Source organism: Drosophila melanogaster, chromosome 3R (genome assembly GCF_000001215.4).
Source record: "Drosophila melanogaster chromosome 3R".
NCBI lineage: Eukaryota > Metazoa > Arthropoda > Insecta > Diptera > Drosophilidae > Drosophila > Drosophila melanogaster.
Window position 1 is genome coordinate 23,113,756 of NT_033777.3, and position 14,382 is coordinate 23,128,137.

Consider the following 14,382-nt stretch of genomic DNA (forward strand, 5'->3'; position numbering starts at 1 on the left):
TGCCCCCACCCTAGTGTGTGTATGTGTGTGTGTGTGTGTGGGGGGGGGGCTAGAGGTCCACCTCCACTTGATCCCCATTTGGGCACGGACGGCTGGCGCCGGTTGCTGCCTTTTTTGAATATTCGGCTCACACTTTCTGCTACTGCTGCCGCCTTTAGGTTCGCCCCTTTGCACTAGGGACGCGTTACTTGCCGGAATTTGTTGGCGACCATGGGGCCTTAAACTCCGCTTGGCTGGTCACCGAAAGAGGCGGCGATTCTGTTGTAAAATTTTCATTTTATTGGATTTCCAAATGATTTTCAATCAACAAGTCCATGTTATGCAATATGAAGTATGTGCACAGTTATTCTTATTGTTTCGCAGGCATTGCGATTTCTAATCAAATTGATTTTCACACATTTGTTCAATGACTCGATAAAATGGCTTTCAACTACACGCTACTAGCAGGACCTGTGCTTCATGTCACGGCTTAAAAGCTAAACATTGTACAATAGATACATGAATGACAACGCTTTTAACGTGACTGCATAAAGCACATACATTGATTATTAACATAAAACAAAAAACTGTATGGTAATGTTGTGGATTAATAATTATTTTTTGGTTAGTTACAAGTCTTAAACGCTTTCTAAACGAATGGAAATGCCTGGAATTGATTGTTAGTTTCGGCTGGGAAGAATCGAACCCTAAACGTAATGTATGTATATGTATTTTGCGACGAGCAGCAGCTGCTTTTTGTTCACTGGGCGCCTAATGTTTGCTAGTTCGTAATTTTCTCTAGATTCTACATAAAAATATATATCTCGTATAAAAACGTGAATACTATTAGCTGTGCTGCTGCCGACACTTCTTTTTTGGCCGCATTCATGTTATGGCTAATAAAAAATTGCTCTTATGCCAGAGGTTTCATTTACGTTTTACAAATGCACTTTCAGAGATTCCATGCGACTGACAATACGACGTCGCAATTCGGCGTATCTGCGGAAAAGTAATTCTCTTTCAATGCAAAGTCTTGGGATGTAAAATTATTTTTTAAAACCCACCTTTCCTTTATTTTGGCCACTTCGCGGGCCAGTTCCTGGTCGTAGCGCTCCAGAATAGCACGGCACTCGGGCAAAGATAAATTCAAAAATTGAGCAACTTCATTACTGCAGCGATGCAAAAGAAACGTAAGCAAACTTCTATTGAAAAGGAGTGTTATAACTTGCCTGATTTCATCAGTTTTGCGAGAATCCACTAAAAATATACGAGCCACATCCTCATGAGGTCCCAAAGTGACGCGCGTTATCAAAGGATATTCGTCGTCCTTGAGACGTTTCTGTTCACCATTGTCGCGAACAATGAAGAGTGAAAAATTGCCAGGCGAACTGTCCACCTTGTATTTCTCCAGCACCAAGTTGATAACCTCAGTGGTGGTCACCATCGAGGAGACCCACACTGACATTTGAGAACCGTAGGGCGGCGTGAAAAACGACGTCTCCCGATTGTAGTAGTGACCATTGATAGAGCACCGACGTTTCAGCTTGGTACGAGAACTATTGATTAAGAAGTTGGAATTACAACACAATTTCTTCATTAAAAGTTTCAGTAACTTACCGACGATTGCCACTTCGTCGCTTGATGGCAGAAGCTCCTGTGCGTGGAGGTCTTCTCAGCACAACTCCATCTTCCGTCACATGCAACCCAGCCGATCCATCTCCGTCTGGACCATCAACGCCCTCGCTTGCAGTGTACAAATCCTCGGTTTGCGTAAGCTCATCGCCGGCCGCTGCACCACTGGTTATGGATGGAGCATCTGCCCGACTTGACTCACCTTCGCTAGCAGCAGCCACATTCTCTTTGGGATAACAGTCCATCTGGATTTGTATGTACCGCTGAGGTATGTCGCTGCGTCGAATGGTGGCCATACGTTGGGGACGCAGCGTGGCCTCGTCGTCGTCATCGCTGTCGGAGTACACAAAACAGCTGGGTCCCGATTTGGAGCGGTTGATGCCCTTTTCGAACAACTGCCGCCCCTGTTGATATGGCTTCTTTTGATCCCTGCTGGTTACTGTGGCCGATCCACTCTTTTGTAAGGCGTACTGACGCTGTGCGGAGTGAGGAGAGCCCACACTACTGCGCAGATTCATGGTGTCGTTGATTAAAGTGGGATCTATTGACCGCAATGCATGCTCACAATTAAAGCTTTTGCTCATCGCTGAATTCTCGCCGTAGAGCTTAAGGGAGTCGTGAATGCGAGAGGGATCAATTGGTTGATTACGCTTAAGGGTGCCCTCATTGGGCTCCGTAAAGGAGTTGGCCCCATTTACATAGTCCTGGTGGACACTACGCTTAAAGTCCTCGAAATCAATAGGCTTCAGGGTAGCGTCATCGCAAGTCTCGAAGTTATCCAGAGAGGTCTCAGTAGTAGACACCGTTGTTGTATTCTGCGTATTGGTGTTGGCAGTCAACGATCCCGTGGCGGTCATAAAATCATCCGTGCTGCTGGTGTTTGTTGATGCCGATTGAGTCGAGCTTGATTCAGTGGTCGTAGTGGTCTCTGTGGATGTTTTGCTGGGCGAACTGTCGCTGGAGGATTGCGACGACGGCAGTTTGACAGGCATAGTTTCATAAATGCGATCCTTGTCGTTGTGACGTCTCTCTACCTGCAGCAGATCGTCTATGTCGTCCCAATCCAGTTTTTCCAGACGGTCCAACTTCGAAGGCAATGTGCTGGACACACAACTTGTGCTGGCAGTAGGAGCCTCCACCAGGGTTCCAGATGAGTCCGTCGTGGTCGTATCCTCGTCGTCGTTGCACACATTACCATTGGTCTGCTCTTTGCTGTTGGCTGTGGTGTTGGCCGAGGCATCTTCTGGGGTTGTGGGCAACTCGGAGATCTCGTTCAGGCTACAGGAGTCGAAGGTCATGCTCTCGGAAAGGGAAACATCCGTGGATAGTTGATCGACCTCGGCTGTGGTGGTGGTGGGCGGAGCCAGCGATTCGCTAGCTTCGTTTTCCTTATCCGAACTGCTTTCCTGTGGGTACAATTGTATAAATAACGTTTTGTTATGTTATAGATTCAGCTTACATTGGCAGCCTTGGACACACGGCAAGAGTTCCTTTTGCGCACTAAGATGCGCTGATCATCGTCCTCCTTGAGATGAATCACTCCCTGCACGCCCCAGTAAACTCTAAGCGCGCCTTCCAGCACCAACCGGTTGTTGACCTCACGACTACGTATCTCCAGGCTTTTGTTGTCGTAGAATTGGTTGTAGACCTGCCCATTAAAAGGGAATTTGGTGAGTCATGAGATATTGATATGTCTGGGTATTGCGTTCTGCACCTTAAGTTTGGACTCCAGGTGATCACGTGGGAGTGGCGGGCCATTGGCCTGAGCTCCGGTTGGCTTCTGGGCTCCCTTCACCCCATAGCTTTTGTGCGATTCCACCCGGGTGCCGTGGCCAAACAACTGGGGTCCAAACAGGGCGCCATAGCAGGGCACATGGCAGTAGGGCACACTTTTGTGCTGAAAGGAAAACAAAAGGCTTTATATAGATCACATGATCGGCTAACTAACAGGTGATCCTCCTACCTCAGCATGCTGGCCGGGATTTAAGCGTTTGCCGCATTCCTCGCAGCGCAAACATTCCGGATGCCAATCGTAGCCGATCGATTGTTTACGTTCCGCTGTGCGGGGCATAAATAAATATAATTTACAAGTTATTTACGGATCGCAATGCGCTCGTGTGTGGGTGCATTACCGAAGTAAACGGGTTTGCCGCACTTGTGGCACTTCCACATTCTGGATTCCAAACAGGTCGGTCTAATGCTTCCTCCGGGAATGGGCGTGTTTCACTCCTCCTCCTCTACTTCGCCGATTTTAAAGAGTTGTGACGTAAAGCCGTCGAGTTGTATGCAAATGAGGCGATTTAAAGCGGACACGAAACGCAAATAGAACGCTGGACAAGGGGTAAACACATGAGGCGAGGGGGGACGTGAGACTCTGATCGGTCAGTCGGTCAGCTGCGCTGGTTGCCGTGCGAAACTCATAGTTTTATAAATGAAACTGGCACTGGGCACTCCCACACTTGGTGCACGGTGCAGGTGCATCGGTTTTCGGTGCGTACTTGTGTGGATAATTGCACTTAAACCAAAACAGCACCAGCAGAAAGAGAACAGAACAATGAAATGAAAAATGGCACTTGTGCAGCACTGGCCGCGGATTCTTGTCGCACAAGGCGGGCACCCTAAAATCCAGCGGTGCTGTCAGCTGATCTGTTTTGTAGCTAGATTTGACTTGGCTGGCGGTAGCTTGAAACGGATTTGCTTGTTTTGGTGTTTAAAATTGTCATCGTTTGTACTTTAAATACATCTACATTGATTATGGCTAGAACCCAAATCTTTTTTGGGCTGTATCTTCTTTTAGGGAATTTAAGTTCCTAATTAGCTTCTTCTTAGCTACAAAAGTTTCCAACACTGATAAACCGTGCTGACAATGTCAATGTGCGTTGTTTTATGCCTTTGAATTGAAATCTTCGTAACTAATCGAGTTTTAAAACGAAAATCAGCACAAGGAAAACACTAAGCATTCAATACATTTAAAATTTTAAAAGATATGAGCAAAAGCAAATAAGCCCGCCAAAGTGTGTGACCATTCGCGCTGCTAGATTTGTTTTCGCTGCGAGTGCGGGCACACCGATCTGCTCTAGTAGAAAGTGAGACGTTTTAATTTGTTGTCTCTGCGCGCTGTGTAAATTTGGTAAATTCGGCCCCGAATCGCGTAAATTGGCGAGTTTCGCTAATTAGGGCCAGTGCTCAACGTGTGTAGCCGTCGATTGCCAAGGATGCGACTAATCACCATATCTCCTGCTGCCCGCAATTAGCTTCTCCCAGAGCCGCCCTCGAAAATCGCGCATCGAAATCCCCACTTCAGCAAGGAAAGCAAAGCAAAGCAGAGCAGCAGCAACAGGCCAACAAAGATTCACGGGCCTCAATTAGCGTAGCGAAATAGCCAGCAGTGCAGTCTAGGTGCTGCTTGCGTGGTGGCCAAAATGCGCGCCACCATCGAGTTCGAGGAGTGCCTGAAGGATTCTCCCAGATTCAGGTGCATATAAGCTGCAGCCCCGCCCCCACTGTGTGCCCATCCTGAGCCGCATTTGGCGTGAGATTCGAATTGCTCCATGTAGCGTGACTGGTTACTATCCAAAACCAGATACAGCCCAACACCGCCCCACCTGCTCCACCTGAAAACGCGGCTTAATCATCCATCGAACAAACTTTGTCCCGTCAGCAGTGTGGAATGTGCCTGCCTGCCCCTTTATTTCCGCAATTAAATTGCCGATGCTCTCGTCTCCGTCCGCGAACGCTTCAATGCCCGCCGCTGATTGATAAGATTTCACCCAAATTGCCGCTTCTCCACTAATCGTGTCCAAAGACAAAAGCTTTCCCTCGTAAAACGGTGCACAAACGCGGCGATAACTTGTTTGCCCAGCAGCCCCATCACATCTTCCCCACTTTTTCGCACCTGCAGCAGCTTCACTTGAAAGAAAACAGGAAATCAAGACTATCTTGGATTCTCCTGCACTTCGGTTCTTTTATCATTTGTGGAAGTGCCAACTTGACCTTGGTGTTTCGAAACCGAAGTACACTACAATAAATTATGTGAATCATATGTGAACTTTTCTGCCATGCATATAAAAAATAAGAAATCTAAGGATCTGTAAAGTAGGACATTTCTATTGCTTCAGAACTAGGCAGATATTATCGCAACCATAGTAAAATGTATCAATGTTATGCATTTTTTTAAACTAGCTTAAACTAGTTTCCAGTTTTAAGTAGAATTAAACGATTTATTTTTTATCAAAAACTTCAACTCATTGTGCATTTGGCTCAATCGTTTGAATGACGAACACATATTTGAAGATATATGAAGCTTTCGAAAGCCATTAGTTTAAAATGAAAACTGTGTATGATAGCAATATTATCACGGAATACGACTTTTCAAAGCCACTCTCAGAATGAATTGACTGCTGAAATAGACAGACCTCCATTCGAAATTACCATGTAGCTAGCCTCTGGAACGAGTACGTCCAAGAAAATAAACACAAAGTTAAAACAAAAGCAATGCCCGACAAATCGATGGATGACACAGGGGAAAAAGACGAGAAAAACCCGAAGAAGACGCAACAGAGTGATACAAAAACTTGTCCCCAGAGATGGGGTATCCTCCTCCTTCTTCACTTGGTGGCGACTCGTGTTCAATTGGAAGAGCAAACAGCGCTTTAATAAGTCCGCATAAATTAAAAGTGTCAACATAAACAGAGGCAGAGTGAGAGCGTCGGATCATCCGCTGCCCCCGCGATAACTTCTTTGATTAAGCTGGTTGATTATGTTTACTCTGCTCAGCCAGTCAAAGACGATTTTAATCACCAGCTCACTCGCAAGCCGATGCCCATCTTTTGTTTACATCTCGACGATATTGTGCTAACGTTTTCGATTTGTTTTTTTTTTTGTGCTTCTCGCCCCGCAGACAATTTGTTTCCAAGGAGGAGAGCGACATCGAGCACTTGGAGCAGCGCTTGGAGAAAATCATCAAGCTGTGCAATGTGGCCGTGGACTCGGGCAAGGAGTATGTCAAGAACCAGAGGTAAACAACACACTGCGCCATTATCCTAGCTCATTCATATTCATTGGCATCGATTCGCCATATTCTCGACTTTTTAGCGCCTTTGCCATGTCCCTGTGGGATCTACAACAGCACTTTCTCGACAATAAGAACGCGCACAATGCGCTGGGCAAGCTGATTCACTGCTTCCAGGTAATCGCTTCAGTGACATCCTATATGGGCTATATAAACCTTGTGTGCTGTTTGTTTTCCAGGAGATGAACAAGTTCCACACCATACTCTTGGATCAGGCTAGCCGCACGGTGCTTAAAAATCTCAGTGTGTTCGTGAAGGACGACATTAACCAGGTGAAGGACTATAAGGGACATTTTCTCAAGGTTTCCGAAGGCTATGACAATGCGCTGATTAAAAACGCTCAGGTAAGCTGGACATGCAGTAAAGGTGATATGATAGCCTTATCCTTGATTTCTGCATTGCAGGCCAGCAAAAACCGACCGCAGGAGATGCAGGAGGCTGCCAATATCCTTTCTGCCTCGAAATCGTGCTTCCAACACACCGCTCTGGATTATGTCAACTATATAACGCTAGCGCAGGCTCGCAAGGTCCCCTCAATACTATCCACGGTAAGGAAAGGGCAAGTATTGCTTGCCAATAAAGTATTGCTTATCGGCGTTCGATTGCTATGAATGCCATGAATGAAGTGCTCAACTTCCACTAAGTAAATAACTTTCAGTGGTTTGTTATTGCTATGACGTCACTGTTGTGATATCAACATGAGCATGTATGGGTTTCATATCTAAAACCAATGATCAGCATGTTGAGTCAGTCGGTGCGCTGGCCAATTCGCTCAGTTGTCTATCGGGAGTGCGCTGAGCTGGATTGCCGCTGTCGGTAAAGGCTGGAGAACAATAGCCGTTATTCTTTGCATTTGGCACGTTTTCATGTTGGTCTCCTCTGCTCTTTTTTTTCGGCAGCTGTTGGATTACTATCAGGCGTGCGTGACCTATTACCACCAGGGCTTCGATCTGTGCAACGACTTCGACGAGTTCTTTAAGAATATCAGCGAGGATTTGAACGCTTTGCGCGGTGACTATCAGCAGCTGGAGAAGGCCATGCAGAATCGCCATATGAGCGTTAATCGCTACTGCGACTCGAACACCAATAGCACGTCCAACAAGATCGAGGGCTACCTATTCAAGAAGAAGTCCAAGGGCTTCAAGACCTGGTGCCGACGATGGTTCTACCTCAGCGACAACCAGCTCGTATATAGGTGAGTGGACGCTCCCTTACAACTGCTATTCACGTAGTCCATCCAGATACATACGTATGCCATCCCATCTGCTTGCTTAGTTAATCAATCGTCTTCTTTTCGTTTGCAACTTTTGATTTTTGTGATGTTTTTGTTGTGTGGTGTAATGTGATGTGTTGTGGCCGTACGCTGAAGTGATTTGGATTCGCATTGCAGAAAACGCAGCAACGAGGACTCGTTCTCGGTCATGGAGGAGGATCTGCGCATCTGCAGCGTGCGCCCGGTAAACGAGGGTGACCGCCGTTTCTGCTTCGAGGTCATCTCGCCGACCAAGTGAGTATTTCGTGTTTGATTTGTCATTTGTCAGACAAAGGAATTCATTTGTTCCCCTTTTTTTTTAGATCTCACATCCTGCAGGCTGACTCCGCTGACATGCTTTCCCTGTGGATTTCCGCGCTACAGCACAGCATCGGTGCTGCCATCCAGCATGACTCCACGCATCACTCGCGACCACAATCGACGAACGCACCCAATAATTCGCTGCCCGCAAAGCGTAGAATGTATGTTTGAATCACCCGTATTATCCAGTTTTATAATAATGAATTATTTCCCATTTCTCAGCCACTGGGAAGAGTTCCTGAAGATACCGGGCAACGCATATTGTTGCGATTGCAGGAGCCCCGAACCACGCTGGGCCTCCATTAACTTGGGCATCACCCTGTGCATCGAGTGCTCCGGAGTGCACAGAAGCCTGGGTGTGCACTACAGCAAGGTGCGTTCCCTGACGCTGGATGCCTGGGAGTCGGAGAACGTGAAGGTAATGATGGAGCTCGGCAACGAGGTGGTTAACCGCATCTATGAGGCACGCATCGGCGATGATTGTGGGCTCAAAAAGCCCACGGAGCAGTGCGAGATCGGAGTGCGCGAGGCTTGGATCAAGGCGAAGTACGTGGAGCGGCGGTTCGTCTGCGGTATGCCCAAACCGCAGGAGCTGCTGGCCAGCGAGACAGCCGAAGTGCTGAGCATAGACAGTGGCGGCGTGGTAGAGGACGGCGAGAGTGGAGGCAGTGGTATCGCTAAGCGAGCTACTCTGTCGCTGGGCGGCACGCGAAAGTGGGCGGTGAAGAAACTTCGACGAAGGCAGAAGCAGCGCTCGATCCCAAAAACGTTGAGCGATGATCCGAGCATCTATAACACAGCCAAAACCGGCGACGAGTTGGAAGATGACGATGATGATGAATCCATCAACATTCCCTCGATGTCACTAAGCATTTCACGCGACGATTTGCTTGTGATCGGCGATGACCTGGCTCTTGACAGACTAGAGACTCCCGGCATTCTGGGCAGCGATCAAGAGAGCACCGATGGCGAGTCAGATGCGGAGTCGCCAGAGGAACTGCCCTTCTCCCAGCTAGACGCCAATCAATTGCTGTACATGGCTTCGGTGGTGCACAATCTACCAGTGATGTGCATGGCCTTCGCATTGGGTGCCGACAAGATGTGGAAAAATCCCCAAGACCGGCAACGATCGTTTCTGCACCAGGCCGTCATTTCCGGCTCCGTGATGGCCTGCGAGTTTTTGCTACTAAACGGAGCCGCCATCGATGCTGTGGACGAGATGGGCTACAGCGCCCTGCACATATCAACGGCCAAGGGTCACATCGCCCAAGTGTATTTGCTGTTGAAGCATAAAGCTGCATACGACCTCTCCTCCAGTGACGGAAAGAAGGCTCTGGACATTGCAGTGGACCAGGAAAACGCAGACATTGTAACGCTGTGAGTAAGAAAGCAGAGCTTCAATCCGGCAGATACATAACCATTCTTGTTTCAGACTCCGATTGACACAACTGAATGACGAGATTGGACCCAACGACGAGTACAATGGCGAAGATGAGACGTACAAGAACGTAATGAAGGACTTCTCCAAGTTACCAGCCAGCCAGACGCGAGTTCTGCGCCAGCGGCACGACTCAAATACACTCGAATCGCAGCGCAGCTCGCTTACAAACTCCGACTAGCAGTGGCAGAAGGGCCGCAAGAGTTAGGACCTTACTGGATATTATGGAATAATTTGTTCCAATTATTAGGATAGCGTGATATTGGATTGTTATTGGCTTTATAACGCATTAACCAGGAATGTTAAACGGTTTCGACCTCTAAGGATGTCGTTGCGGGCTTGTTTCCCTTGGTAATCTCATTTGAAAAGCGCTTCCGATTATACAAGAAAATATTATTCATTGCATTTGGCATTCGAATGGCAGGCACGATCGTTCGTTTTCTCTTAGGCGCATTTTGAATCCGTTTTTGGCGATTAGCTTAAGTTTAAAGTATTCGTAGAGCAGTTGAGTTTATTAAAAATACGTATATTTGCCTATAAAATTGTACATCGTCTTATGTGGTATTTATTAAACGATATTGTAAAATGTACGTCTAGCTATATGTATCTTGTTACAGAGCTGTTCCAAATGTTCCGATTTGTATTTGTTTGCTAAACTGTTTAATGCTGCATGTTTCTAAATGTTTTAACGCTATCATGTTGATGATTTTTGGTGCCAACTGTTGTGAGCACTCTAGGTTCGCGAATAAAGTTGTAAAATATTCAGATCAATCAAAGTTGGTCTCTTCAGGTGTAAAACATGGTGGTCCAATCTGCGGTGTATTGGTAAAACATGTCCAGGGACTATTCTAGGCCACAGCTTGAAACTCGTTCGTCTCGGATATGTAGTCTGTGAGCTTGTTCTTCACCTTGTGCATTGTGGTTACATGTCTCTGGACCGCACTGCGATCGTTAAACTGACGGCCGCACTGTTTGCAGGAGAACATGACGCCAGCGTGGGTGACCAGATGGCGACTGAGGCCCGAAACATGATTGAAGCTACGATGACACAGATGACACTTGTGCGTCCGAGAGTTGCCCATATGCACGCGGCCAATGTGCTGCTGCAGGTTGGACTTCTGGGCAAAGCAGCTCGAGCATTGGGGGCACTGATGGCGCTTTACTCCCGTATGGGTGTCCATGTGACGCTTGAGCACTTCGCGCTGGGAGAAGGACAGTTCGCACTCGCTGCACTTGAAGGGTTTCAGGCCCGTGTGGATAATCATGTGGCGTTTGAGCGAGCTGGCGCACGACAGTTGCAGTGCGCAGCTGGGACACTTGAGCGTGCCGCCCTTTCCACTTTTCAGTCCCTTAATGTGGGTGTTGTGGTGGCGCGTCAGAAGTTTCTGCGTAGGAAATGCCACCGGGCACAAATGGCACTGGAACGACTTCACCGTGTCCGTAATTCGACCGGTTTTTGGTTGAGGACAACTGGACTCCTGCTTGAACACCAACTCACTCGATCTCTTTCGTTTGAGGGGCGTCTGCTCATCTCTATCGTTCTGTTCTTTTTCCTACAGATAATAAGATCCAAGTTGAATTCGAGTTCAATTTAAAATCACACGGTTAGTTACCACTATAATGACATTTTCATGGAAGCTGAAGACCTGTTGCTCCTGAGATATCTCCTCGCCCAGATTAAACACGACCACGTCTTCGATTTCCTCTGGCTTTTCGCCACTGAACTGAATTTCGCCGTCTTCTTTGACTAAGCAAAGAATTTAATGAAATGAAAATTTTTTCACATTTTTTTTGCCAAATTATACCCACTTACTGTTATAGGAGGTGATTCCGTTGTCCTGGTCAAATTCGGGAGTGGAGTCCTGGTTTTGATCCTCTGAGCTGGCAGAGTTTATGATGTAAATCTCTCCATTGTCTGTGTGCACTACATCTGATCCAACCATGTTGATTTCCCTGAAGTCTTCACCGCTTTCCGCGGGCACTTCCTCGTCCAGTTCGAGGCCATCTATGTTTACATCGCTATTATTTGCGGGGTCGGTATTGCAGCCCAATATGAATTCCTCTTCTTTTGCATCCTTCCTGGCCTCTGTCGCCTTTAGATTGGCGTCGACCAAGCTGGGTCGTCGCTTTGGAAGAGCTTTAGTTTTTGACCTAGAAGGGGAGGCATCTTCCTTGACTTGCGGCTTGGTCTCTGGTTCGGACCCATCCAAAGACTCCCACCGACCGGCCTTTTTCTCGGTAAGATACACCTCCAATTCGCCCAACAGCATGGCCAGCTGCTCTTTTCTTATGTCCTCGCTCACCTCGTTTCGCAGGTCATCTCTAACCTGGCTGCGCACCTCCTCGGCCAGCTCCTTGCGAACCTCACTGCGCACCTCCTCCGCTAGTTCCTTGCGCAGTTCGGTGGTCAGTTTCGCTCGAAGTTCTAGACGAGATTTGACCAGCCGTTTGTGCATTTCCGCCGCCTGTTCTTCCTTAAAATCTTCTCGCCACTTTTCGTCCTCAAGCTTGCGCACTTTGTCCTGCACCTCGATGAAGGCAATAGAGTCCTCGAACTCCAGCTCGTCCTCGTCATAATCGTCCGGATCCTTGGAGAAGACGCGGCTTCGCTTCCCGAGACCCAGAAGTCGGATATGCTTGCGAAGCTTCTTCTCCGCCCATTGGCAGCGCTGCCGGAACAGGAATGACTTCTCCAGCTGATAGCGGCACTCCTGGCAGATCCTCTTCGGCAGAGTATCCGTCGCCTTGGCGTCCAGTGCGACGCAGGCCATCAGGCGCACGGGTATCGAGAGCTGGGTGTCGTCCTCGTCGAAGATCGCGTACGCATCCTGGTGCTCCTTGAGGCAAAGGCGGCACAGGGTCGCCAAATCGGGATACGACGGCTGTGCATCCATGAAGGCGTCTATTTTTGGTAAATCAACGTATTTACTCGGTGGCGTCTCTGCATCGCAAGCAATGTGACCGCAGACAGGTTCGCTAAAAATACCTCCTCTCGAAACGAAAGCAATACAGTCACACTGTTCGTAAATAAACAATTTGATATATACGGCCCATAAACGTATCATAACTTAATTTATTAATGTAAGGTTTAAAGGTATTGATTTTCATACAAATCCAATGCATACCGAATGTGCATATTTAAAGTTTAATAGAATACAATGACAATTAAAATAGGTGATGGCTTAGTCAAATATGCGTGCACAAAAAAAGGTACTATTCTTATAATATAGAGGATTAAACTAAATTCGTTGTTACGTGGCTACGTCACGGTGTTATTTAGCTTATCCGCTCCTCTTAGACGACAGCGCACACAACTTTTGAAATCGGCGTACGAACTGCTGCATTTTGTCTTGAAGGAACTGTGCTTTCGGCACAGGTTATCGGTCGTCTGCTTGGGGCTCATAAAGCGCACTTTCTTTCGACACGGCGATGGGGTTTTTACATCCTCTAAGGCAGTTGTGTTGGCACCCAGAAAGGTGTCCTTGCTATAGTCGTTGCGCAGATGACTCAGCTGCGGGTCGTTCATGTTGATCTCAACCATGGGCACAGCAACTAGTGGCGTTGCAGCTGGCTGTCTGCTGGCTTCTGGTTCATCGTCTATTACATTTGAGAAATATATAAGTCGTGCAATTGCAAAGTAAGTGGGCTGGTCTTACCCAGTAACTCCACCACGCTGTTATCGCTCTGCTCCCTTAGCTCCTGGCCCATGTCTGTTTCGTAGAAGCCAGCGGTCTGTTCGTCAGGCAGCGGACTGCTTAAGTTCATCTTCATCTCATAGGTCGCCTCATTGCGCTTGCGCACAAAGTACCGTTCCAGTTCGACAAACACGTCGTCCAGAACGCTCAGTCGCAACTGCTGCTTGGCTTCGGGTATGATGACCTCTTCGAGTTCCGCCCGCAGCTCCAGCTCGATTTCCGCCCGCACAGCTTGCTTGCAAGTGCTGAGCAGCTCCTTTTTATACGCGTCGATCTCGCTGCTAATGAGCTGGGCGGCCTGCTGGCGCCACTGGGCATTGTTCTCGGCGCAGCCAGTTTGCGTGCATCCTTCCCCGGAGCCCCGCTCCTCCTCCACTTCACTCAGCTGCGACTTGACACCCTGCCGCTGCAACGCCTTGTGGCGCCTCAATTTGCGATCGGCTGCGAGGCAGCGTCGTCGGAAGCAGTGCATCTCCTCCAGTTGCAGCCGACACATGGTGCATATGTGCTGTGGCAGACCGTCGCCGGGCTCGATCTCCAGCGATGTGCAGACCATTATCTGCAGAGCAGTCGATCCATTTGCACCGAAAACGGGGAAATTGGGTTCCTTCGACAAGCACAGGCGACAAACATTCATGTTGAATTTCAAGGCAATTCGGAGCGTGGCAGCCGGACACCTGATTAGGCACGATTCGGAATGATGGACAATCTAGCAATCTTTCCAAGCAACCAGTTTAGAATATGAAACAAAAAAACATTTGAAGACAAATAACTAAAATTGGAAGCGGAGGAATTTCCTACTAGGAAACATCAACAAGTCTAGCCGATTTGTTATCGATATTTTCAGTGTGGCCATGCGGTTGAGAGAATGCATTTTAGTATTTCAAGGCTGGCTGCTCTGCCATTGATGTGCCCGTATTTCAGCAAGGCGCTTGGCGGGAGAATTTCAAATAGTCAAAATTTTACAACGATACTATAGCGCTCATTTGAATAA

At 47.8% G+C, this 14,382-nt stretch overlaps 4 protein-coding genes across 5 annotated transcripts; 1 reads left to right on the plus strand and 3 right to left on the minus strand.

Moving 5' to 3' along the window:
- Positions 1–258: 258 nt before the first annotated feature.
- On the minus strand, positions 259–4,176 carry Rassf (Ras association family member). The gene is made up of 8 exons (NM_142869.5): positions 3,744–4,176; positions 3,575–3,669; positions 3,326–3,508; positions 3,071–3,259; positions 1,597–3,017; positions 1,209–1,535; positions 1,044–1,148; positions 259–978 (listed from the first exon to the last, which is right to left on the minus strand). The coding sequence occupies exons 1-8, from the start codon at positions 3,781–3,783 to the stop codon at positions 918–920; spliced, it is 2,421 nt and encodes an 806-aa protein (NP_651126.3). The 5' UTR covers positions 3,784–4,176; the 3' UTR covers positions 259–917.
- Positions 4,177–4,644: 468 nt separating this feature from the next.
- Positions 4,645–10,462, plus strand: CenB1A (Centaurin beta 1A). 2 transcript variants are annotated; one of them, NM_079734.5, is made up of 10 exons: positions 4,645–5,086; positions 6,512–6,628; positions 6,706–6,799; positions 6,862–7,026; positions 7,087–7,230; positions 7,582–7,877; positions 8,073–8,189; positions 8,258–8,416; positions 8,478–9,632; positions 9,688–10,462. In NM_079734.5, the coding sequence occupies exons 1-10, from the start codon at positions 5,034–5,036 to the stop codon at positions 9,872–9,874; spliced, it is 2,487 nt and encodes an 828-aa protein (NP_524458.1). In that variant the 5' UTR covers positions 4,645–5,033; the 3' UTR covers positions 9,875–10,462. The 2 variants fall into 2 exon arrangements, with proteins under 2 accessions (NP_524458.1, NP_732826.2); NM_170049.4 differs by lacking the exons at positions 4,645–5,086; positions 6,512–6,628; positions 6,706–6,799; positions 6,862–7,026; positions 7,087–7,230 and adding an exon at positions 7,457–7,498 and having other exon boundaries at positions 8,052–8,189.
- On the minus strand, positions 10,207–12,667 carry CG31365 (uncharacterized protein). Its single transcript, NM_170050.2, has 3 exons — positions 11,507–12,667; positions 11,307–11,440; positions 10,207–11,246 (listed from the first exon to the last, which is right to left on the minus strand). The coding sequence occupies exons 1-3, from the start codon at positions 12,585–12,587 to the stop codon at positions 10,542–10,544; spliced, it is 1,920 nt and encodes a 639-aa protein (NP_732827.1). The 5' UTR covers positions 12,588–12,667; the 3' UTR covers positions 10,207–10,541.
- A 158-nt stretch (positions 12,668–12,825) lies between these two features.
- Positions 12,826–14,226, minus strand: CG31457 (uncharacterized protein). Its single transcript, NM_170051.2, has 2 exons — positions 13,350–14,226; positions 12,826–13,290 (listed from the first exon to the last, which is right to left on the minus strand). Exons 1-2 carry the CDS (start codon positions 14,023–14,025, stop codon positions 12,953–12,955), a joined length of 1,014 nt encoding a protein of 337 aa, NP_732828.1. The 5' UTR covers positions 14,026–14,226; the 3' UTR covers positions 12,826–12,952.
- Between the last annotated feature and the right edge of the window lie 156 nt (positions 14,227–14,382).

Bases quoted from the DNA above. Each gene is read 5' to 3' on its own strand.
- CG31365 (NM_170050.2), bottom strand. From the start codon at position 12,587: ATGGATGCACAGCCGTCGTATCCCGATTTGGCGACCCTGTGCCGCCTT. The intron at 11,441-11,506 runs GTAAGTGGGTAT...TTCTTTGCTTAG, and splicing joins CGGAATCACCTCCTATAACA to TCAAAGAAGACGGCGAAATT. The intron at 11,247-11,306 runs GTAACTAACCGT...TATTATCTGTAG, and splicing joins ATGAAAATGTCATTATAGTG to GAAAAAGAACAGAACGATAG.
- Rassf (NM_142869.5), bottom strand. From the start codon at position 3,783: ATGTGGAAGTGCCACAAGTGCGGCAAACCCGTTTACTTCG. The intron at 1,536-1,596 runs GTAAGTTACTGA...CTTAATCAATAG, and splicing joins CGACGAAGTGGCAATCGTCG to TTCTCGTACCAAGCTGAAAC. The intron at 979-1,043 runs GTGGGTTTTAAA...ACTTTTCCGCAG, and splicing joins GTGGCCAAAATAAAGGAAAG to ATACGCCGAATTGCGACGTC.
- CenB1A (NM_079734.5), top strand. From the start codon at position 5,034: ATGCGCGCCACCATCGAGTTCGAGGAGTGCCTGAAGGATTCTCCCAGA. The intron at 7,231-7,581 runs GTAAGGAAAGGG...TTTTTTCGGCAG, and splicing joins TCCCCTCAATACTATCCACG to CTGTTGGATTACTATCAGGC. The intron at 9,633-9,687 runs GTGAGTAAGAAA...TTCTTGTTTCAG, and splicing joins AACGCAGACATTGTAACGCT to ACTCCGATTGACACAACTGA.
- CG31457 (NM_170051.2), bottom strand. From the start codon at position 14,025: ATGAATGTTTGTCGCCTGTGCTTGTCGAAGGAACCCAATTTCCCCGTT. The intron at 13,291-13,349 runs GTAAGACCAGCC...CAAATGTAATAG, and splicing joins CAGCGTGGTGGAGTTACTGG to ACGATGAACCAGAAGCCAGC.